Source organism: Branchiostoma belcheri, unplaced genomic scaffold (assembly GCF_001625305.1).
Source record: "Branchiostoma belcheri isolate BF01 breed outbred unplaced genomic scaffold, Haploidv18h27 scaffold43, whole genome shotgun sequence".
Lineage (NCBI taxonomy): Eukaryota > Metazoa > Chordata > Leptocardii > Amphioxiformes > Branchiostomatidae > Branchiostoma > Branchiostoma belcheri.
In genome coordinates, this window is record NW_017804054.1 from 2177026 (window position 1) to 2186207 (window position 9182).

Sequence of the window (9182 nt, forward strand, 5' to 3'; positions counted from 1 at the left end):
ACTGGTTTTACAAAACGTTCAAAGGTGAGTATAACTACCCATTTGTATAATCAAATTTAGTATAAGAGATGTGACGCTTTAGTTCACGTAGTTTATATGGCCATATCCAGTAAAAAAAAGGCGCATAGCCTTTTTAAACATCATTTTAACCTATAGTTTACGATTTTAGCCATCTAGATGTAAGGTTGCTGAGATATGGAAATTAGTCATAGACAACTGAAATTGGTGTGAAACAATAACGCTACTGTAGATGACTCACCGGAAAGTCTTGTAATGTCGGGAGGATAAAGTTGAGAGAGTATCCAGGATGCATTTTCTGAAGGTGCGCCAAGAAGTCATTTAAGTGTCCGCCTACTGTTGATATTCTCTTCCTGATACCCGTGATCATGCCAGTCGTGATATTGATGCTGTCTAAATGTCGATCACTTATTTCCTGGGTGGTGTGTGGGGTGGAAAATGTATGTTAGTATTTTATTCCTTGTATTGGTTTTCGCGGAGGCATTTGAAACAAAACATTTGTATTTGATGTACATATTGACTACATAGTAATGATGTGATGGTATCCGCTTATTGAACTAGGTATTTGATTTTCTGAAACCAATCTTAACGTAAAATCAAATCCAGTAGAGCTTTCTTTTGAGAAGTAATATGTGTTCCCTGCGATTTGGAATCAACTTGAAGTTTCAACTTGCAACACTGAGTTGGAGACCGGTTAATTCAGAGCAAACAGTGAAGTGAGTATTTGTGCAGTGATCCAGCTTCCATTATAGGATACCGATTAGTCGTACTCGTAAAAGTAATGATGGGCTCCTTTGAACATCTAAGCATACTTTGTAGCCCTTTCAGCTATAATCCGTGGATCATGATGGGCTCAATGCCTGATGTGTGTCTGCGTACATATACTATTTGTCATTCCCTGGATAACATGGTTTTACGTTGAATAGAATATTACAATGAAATAGGTCTAATAAAATACATTAATGATATAATTCGTGTTACTCTTAAACTTACCTCATTTGCAATCACCCAGAGATACTGGTTTCCGACCATGTGCATCTCATTTGCCTGGATGAAATGACAAATAAATGGTAATAATTAGACACTGCACATTGTAACAATGTATGTTGGTTGTTAATCTAACCCTTTTAATGTACGATCCTATTTGCTGACCTACTAGCTCTTAGATTTCTAGATGGTAGATTCCTTTCAACGAAAAATTGGGTACGCAATACTGAGACATATTGCTCAGATATTTCTTATAGAAAATGAGGATAGTTGCAGAATCTCAGTACTAATGGTAATCATACCCCAGGACGAAGAAATACTGGTAAAGTAGTGGAGATGTGTATTGTAAATGACCTGAGCTTAAAGAAGACTTAGACACTATTAGTTGTATTTATTACAGCTTTCTTTCTTGATGAGCGAGTATGCATTACGACTTCCAGTACTTTGATCGTAGGAGTTATAAACAAATCAAAGGTTCCCTTATATCATATGAAATTGTGTGATGTAATGAAACAAGAAAAGATATTCTCATCCTCTGATAACCAATACGTAAGAGGCTATGCCTTTGAAGACAGTGAATGCGTATCACGTATGTATGGTAACTGCTAATTGGTTAAACCTTTATTATGACCTTTGATTACCGGGCTTACTTCTGTGGAAATACGACGGCCAGCATTTTACCGTCAACGTTTATTATTTCAAAAACACTAAAGACGGACTGTAACGTACTTTACAGACAAATACAAAGACTAACAGCGACAGTTTTGACATTTGTAAAGCTGGTTGCAGCTAATATTTCAAGGCAACGCGCAATATAGTTTTGAATGTGAAGATGGAGGGTAAGATTTATGACGAAAGTTAGTTGAGAAGTGTTGACTAGTGAAATGTCGGAAACTGGATGGAAAACTTCTGAATACTGCTGGCAGATTAGACGAGAGTGCTTGGGGAAGTCAATGGTTTGAATTCATTTATAGCAGCCTCCAGTTTAATCCCAGACTTCCAGTTTAATTCCAAACTTCCGCTTCTTTAATTCCAAACTGTTTTCCATATCCCGCCAACCGTACAAAATGTACATCTAAATTATACTATTATACTTTAAATGATGTAAGAAATATATAGCAGCCCAATTCTCCAGAGTTCTGGGAACTGGATCCAAAATTCTGTGCAGAATTCATCAGAATTGGATTTATTTCTAAGGGGTCGTCGATGACTGCTACGTTTACACATTTCTTACATCACTTTTACCTATAGTTTACGATATTACCCCACCTAGATGTAAGGTTGCTGAGGTATGGAATCAGTGCAGAGTTAAACTGAATGCTGCTTTTAGGTCTATTTTAAAGAATAAGGAGTTAACAACTAACTACAGTCGTAGCTTAAATCTACGGTAAAAGGAAATATAATCAATTCCGTACCTGGTACAAAACTTCAACTGTTGTTTCCGGTGAACATAACACCACCACGTTGTTGTATCTGAAGTTCCTTTCATCGATGGACTTCAGTTTCTTCCGGAAATATTTGCTATTCAGTTCATCTTTTGAAGATACTCTCAGTATCAGCATGTCCCATGAGTGAGTCGTCCCCTCAATGATTAACGTTTGCAATCTTTCAAAATCTAAAGACACAATAATGAAGAAATTTACTTAAAAATACCAAACATTTTCAATCGATGTGGCAGTGTCATGGTATTTGTCATGGATTGTAGCACGGTATTTGTTGACTGGCTGGTAATACTGACAAGGGCGGCAATCTGACTGGTCAACAAAAAGCACAAAAACAATATAGATAAACAATATCGATTTGCAAAAATGTAATGTAAATTTCATTTCATTTTTATTCATTTACCCAGGGTCAGCGATGCGTTCTCGTGTGTGCTACAGTTTTTGATATAAAGGTATTTCTTAAATCTTTCTCCCCACGTTAAAGTCCTTCATACATACCGTATGAATTTGATAGACTCCTAGCGATTTGGTGATGCTGTCATTTGGTGATGTTTTAGAGGTGAAGGGTACTGAATGATGTGATACAGGTAAAACAGTTATGGTTCGTGTACCTTTTAGTCATAGTCATGAAGTTTTGTAACTGTTAGATAATGTGTGGAAGGAAAACCACAACTCACCATAGGATTCGTCGTATATCAAAACTATACTTCTCCAGTGTTGCTGTTTTATTAATGTTAATAACGCCTGGTCAAGTTGTGATTGCCTGGGTCGCATGCTCAGACTGTAGCCTTTCGGTTCAAGGACATTGCAGTTACACGAGGGCCTTGGGACGTAGAGATGTGGCAGTGTCATGGTATTTGTCATGGACTGTAGCACGGTATTTGTTGACTGGCTGGTGATACTGACAAGGGCGGCAATCTGGCTGGTCATCAAGGAGCACACTGTAAATAGAACAAACAAGAGCGTCCTTATTTAATTACACACAATAACAATGCACTGTTATAGTATGTATTATTAAGTTATGCTGAGGAATATTCTAATTGAGGGTATATGTTTTTTAGAATCTTTATTTGCATATTCATGTCCATGTGTGTAAATGCATACTTGCATAGATGTATACTGAGTAACGTAATACATATGATAGAAGGATAAAAGAATAAAGTTAAAGTCTTAGGAACTACAAGAGAATACATTCTATCTAATCTAGGTCTTAAAGACTTTATTTTCTCTTTTTAAAGCAACTTGAGATTATAAAAGAAGGATAAAAGAATATAAAGATAAAATAGGGATAAAAGAATAACGTTAAAGTCTTAGGAACTACAAGAGAATACATTCTATCTAATCTAGGTCTTGAAGACTTTTTTTCTCTTTTTAAAGGAACTTGAGATGATATATGAGAGAGACTGTGGATTCCGTATTTCATGTATTTTATATTTTGCGTAACTACATATTTCATATATTTTGTATTGTTCATAACTACATGATGTGCAAAATAATAATATTGATAAAATATTTATATCATAGAGTTTAAAACAAAAGTTATACGCTAGTGTTGTACAGTCTAGTTGGTAATTGCAGTAGTTTCTATGCAGATATTTGATGAATATCACTTACGTCTACTGGATCACCATATCAGACCCAAGATTGATTGTTTTAATTTCTAGCTATGGCCATCTCTGCGGAAATGTAGGTACGCCACTCTTTATCAACGTTCATCTGACTAATGCATAATGCAAAAATCCGCAATTATCGCCACAATGAGAAATAGGGTGCGATTTAATTCGGAAGCAATCGTATTAATATAAAACGTAGCTATCTGAAAGAAAAATGCGTTGTCCTGGCTTTGCGAGATATCTAATATTCTCACATATTTGCTGACTCCCTTTGTACGAAAAATATTATTCATCATTGTAACTTATTGTGGGTAGATGCTATTATTTGGACTGTATCCTTGCAGTTGTCCATTAGTTCAGCCCACCCAGATAGTTTATGTGTCCCAGACATCTGAAGGCTCTTCTGCAGAAATATAGCCATTGAATAACTTGACTCAGCCGGCAAAACGCATTAGAAATTCAGTCTGCTAAAGGGTAGAGCATGCATGGTACCGGGGGATCATTTTAAATGCACGTCCATGAAACTTTTAGTGTACCTTTGATAAGACGCAGATGGCTGAAAGAACATCAGGGAACCGCTAATGTTGCCATGACCTCTCGGCGTGGTTGCGGGGTTCTTCGGCGTATTTGTGTGCGACTCACTTATATTGCCATGTCATGGCGGAGTGGAAAGATGTCTGTAGTAGCATTTTGCGTTCGACTTACTAAATGCTGTAGTGACCTACTGATGTGCAGCGCTTTTCAGTGTTTTATTTGCTATTTTTTAACATTTCTATAATGTGCTAACGTAGACAATAGCCTGGGTTGTAACATAAAAATGACACTGCTGGCTATACAGTGGTTTACAGCAGCTGCAAGAAGGTATGCCCATGTGATGTCCCAGGCTCCAAGAATTTTTCTAACCATACATTTTAAAGGCAAACAGAAATCGATTTGGAATTTATATAAACCCAATAGTTTATTTTTGCATTCATGTTAAAATTAGATTACAAGAGAGGCAGTAATAAAATATCTTTTAGAAATTCACTCTCCAAGTTTTTTTAGGTATGGTATTAATAAATAAATTAAACAAATGTTGTTCTAAACTGTTAAATGGCAGTCTCTGCAATATCATATAACTATTAGAATTTTATTAACTAGAATTTCTAATAATAAATTAGAAGAAAACGAAGCAATTTGATGGATGTTATGTGTTTTAGCCTTTCGTATCTGTTTCACATAAGGTGCACCATGGTGATAAGAAAACAGCCCCAGGCCTAAATTTTGAAATCCAGAACAGTTACATCCGAACGCCTATGGTATACACAAAGTTGTTACATTAGCATTTCATAATTTGTCCCGACGGTGCTATTTGTTTAAATCACCCAGTAGGGAACAAGTCACTGGACACTTAAAGGCTTTTAAGAAATGCCTTTAAAGATCTTTAACGTTGGCCCGTTGGCCCTAATTAATCACCATTGTCTGATTAATCCTTACTTATAAGTCCTTATATATTTTAAATTATGAACCTATGTCAATATGTCACATAAAGATTTATGTCTCTAAAAATGCTGCCATAGATATATGAACGCAGGAATCTTAAAAGATGCTTTGGATGGCGCCAGAAGTATTACTGAAAGAGGTTGGATTTAGTCTCATTGTTCGAACTGTATACACCCCGTCCTGTCGGCCCCAGATGATATTTTTTGTGGTCAAAGGCATTTACCCACAGTAGAAACGTTAAAATGTTTCTGGGAAGAAAGTAAATGACGTGTATTGAAGACATGAATATATACATACTGATTATTCATATAAGAAATGGTAAGTGCATTTGTAACAATACGCTGGCCAAGCGAGCGCTTTACCTACATACATGCATAAACTTCTCTCTATATCTCTCTATTTCTATCTATCAATCTATCAATACCTATATCTAGCTAGGAACTAGATAGATAGATAGATAGACAGATATATACATAGATAGATATAATTATATAAGACAAGTCTCGGATTTTTAATAGAATAGTATGTTACAGACATCCTAAAGATGCTGCAAGAATAATGTCAGACAATGTAAAAGCTTTACACTGTCCAACTCTTACAAACCCAAGTGTTTATTCATACACTTAAAATGATGAAGAAAAAAGTATTGGATTATGTTGTGTTGTTACTGCTATTAAACGCTGTCCTACTTTTTAAGTGGCACCAGGAAACTGCTACGCAGTAACATCAATAATGTACACCAAGGACGAATCAATGTCATGGAGGACAAAATCATCCCTTTTTATAGGCTATATATCAGCGGTTATATCCTTTATTATATTGCTCGTTATTTCTCCTTTACGCTGGGTAGATTTCACAAGAAATTGTTAGTTATCTGGTTAATTATCATAAATTTCACGTCACATCGGAGAAAAGAAGAAGTCTTGGTGTTTACCCAAAGAAATATCATTATACGGATTGTCATTGACGAAAATTTTGTGTGGATTTACCAACCCTTTTATCTTTACACACGGCATTTTTTTGCACAACTCGAAGTCCCATTTTCTAAAAGCTGGCATACTTTTGCAGCAGTTATGTAAAGCAGCAGGAGGTATCATTATACGGATTGTCATTGACAAGATGTTTTGTGGATTTACAGACGGCATTTCGCACTATTGCACAAACAAAAGTCACATTGATGACAAGTAATACCTTTTGCAGCAGTTACGCAAATCAGCAGGAGACCAAATGGTAGGGTTTACAACATGTTAAAAGCTTGCAATGTCGAGAGTTCCCCTAGACCTTCAGGATGCTGATTTCCGGGATGGAAATGTTGTAGTTTGATGTATACATACGTGGCTGCCTGATGATAAAGCCTCAACATCACAGACGCTGACGTTCCTTCAATTTAAACACCTTCTTTTAGCTGAGGAAAAATATCCGCTTGCCTTCCTGAACCTGGTAGATTGCCGTTGCTCTATATTTCGTTGTTCATATGACGCATTTCTCGACTTCATTTTACCGGTAATTTGAAGTTAACTCCCGTTAACTCCCGTTAACGATTGGTCTGTACACCTTCTATCTAAATATGATAGTCACCTTGGTTGAATATGTTAGAACTACACACCTTCTACCCTGTAAACTTTATAGTAGTCAAAGAAGTACTCTGTAATAATCTCTTTTCAACATAGTAGAGCTACAGCATCTCAATGGCAGTTCTTTATGTTCCTTACTGCTACGAGGATCCACATTCCCATTTACAAAACTGTAACAAATTTGATGTAGTTCAAAACTTTATATACTGTACAGGTAGATTCTCATAATTGATAGGTCACCAACTTGTCTTGTTTATATATATACTCATTTCTCTTTTACCTAATTCGTAATAATATATGTATTTTGTCATTGTTTTTTACTGCCCTACTTCCATAAATACGTGCCTTTTGCACTCATGACAAGCTCATGTTATAGCGTGACCTCTAACTGCAAAAAAACGGACGCCGCATCGCATATATCAAACCCGGGCCTTTGGTCTGGGTTGCACAGTTGAATGCTTGAGTTGCTTGAGAACACCATTGACCACCGCAAGGGTAATACCAATATGGGCATTAACTGCACGTCTACCATAATTGCCTTCCCCTCGAGGTTTCATTATATGGTATTTGACCGCCAGATTTTGACGTCATAATTTATGTTATGGCTTTAAAGTTGGCTTCTTGGTCAGGATTGATATTCAGAAGAACGTCTTCTCACGGCTAGACCTGCCTCGGGTTAATGCAGCGGAGTAATTGGGTTGGCTCAGCGGAATGGCGCCAAACATCCCGGAGAACTATCCCCGTACAGGGACAAGACGCACCCCGTTACGGTTCAATAAGCAAAAGAGACACAACCTTGAGGAGACATTTCAAGGCTTTTAACCACGGTCACTTCTGTGTGTGCACTCCATGAAAAATACCCTTGAATTGGGACATAGTCAAAATTCTATCAAAATGGAAATGATCGTCTTCTTTCTTCGATTTCCGCGAAATCTTTAAAGACCATCAGCACAATATCATTGCATTAGATTTGCAATGCAACGCTGAGAAGAGAACACATGCCGACCACGTAGGTATAAAGGTGTAGCATTTCTTCTACTTCTTTCCACATGTATTTATAATCAATACCTTAATCTTCAAGCTTCTGCAAACAAAAACGACCTAGAGCTATTAAAGACTCAAGTGAGCAAAATCCAATTCTAACAACGGGGCGGGCTGAAGAACAATATACCTTTGAGAGATCGTAGCCCACAGCATGGACATAGGTATGGTAGGAGAGGGCATCGTTCAATAAACTAGCTTTGGGTGGTGGGTCTTTATGCTTCTTTAAGAGATAGCACTCGTATTTTACAAGATAAGCTATATATACTGTTGTAATGAGCTGGTCTGGCAAGGTAATAAAAATACATCACCTACCTTTGATGGTCGCTAGAAATGGGTTGGACCTGTTCATGACTTCCTTTTTGTAAAGAAGTTTCACACCAGGGAGAATGCTGTTGTTCCTGTTTATCTGGTCTACCGCGTACTTAAACGCTGTTTCCTCTGCAGTAGTAGGCTCTTCGAAAAATGCACCTAAAAACATGTATGGAAACGCAGTTATTCACACGTAGATCTGAGTAAACAACGTAAGCCATCTTTTAAAACAAAAGAATATAGAAATGTCTCTACGGTAAAATCTAATTGTAATGTTTGTCTCACAAAGTCATGGAAAAACCTCGACTACAGTCACAAAAATCTGGCATCAAATCTATTAAAAAACTAACTTAAGAATGATTGAGGAAGTATCCCCCCGGGAATTAGCCCCTGCGTCACGGAACGTGGAAATACTTTAATCTCCAAGCAGATTCCTTCAGGTTCAAATTGTCCACCAGTTACCATTGGCGTCCGCATGGTAGTCTGCCCCCGGAGGGATCAACCTTAAGATTAGAAATTCCTTGCCATGTCCAATTTGGAGTTTATTTGCACCTTGTTCAGATTACTGTTTCACAACATTTACATATCATACCCTCGGTGAATCGATTTAGCACTTCGAAACGTCAAAGTTATAAAAGGTTTCACTTAAATATCAAGGAAATGCTTACTGTTGTCCATAAACTCCACTTATATATGCTTTGGCACCAGACAGA

General features: G+C 37.0%; 1 protein-coding gene across 1 annotated transcript in view; it reads right to left on the minus strand.

The window, feature by feature from the left end:
- Nucleotides 1–241: 241 nt before the first annotated feature.
- LOC109478229 (glutamate receptor ionotropic, delta-1-like) overlaps nt 242–9182 on the minus strand; it is a 28552-nt gene continuing 19611 nt past the window's right edge. Inside the window, exons 2-6 of the mRNA XM_019779686.1 lie at nt 8473–8628; nt 3125–3388; nt 2421–2620; nt 1012–1065; nt 242–433 (exon numbers count right to left, since the gene is read on the minus strand). Of these exons, the coding sequence (XP_019635245.1) occupies nt 242–433; nt 1012–1065; nt 2421–2620; nt 3125–3388; nt 8473–8628 (866 nt within the window). The remainder of the gene's footprint in view (nt 434–1011; nt 1066–2420; nt 2621–3124; nt 3389–8472; nt 8629–9182) is intronic.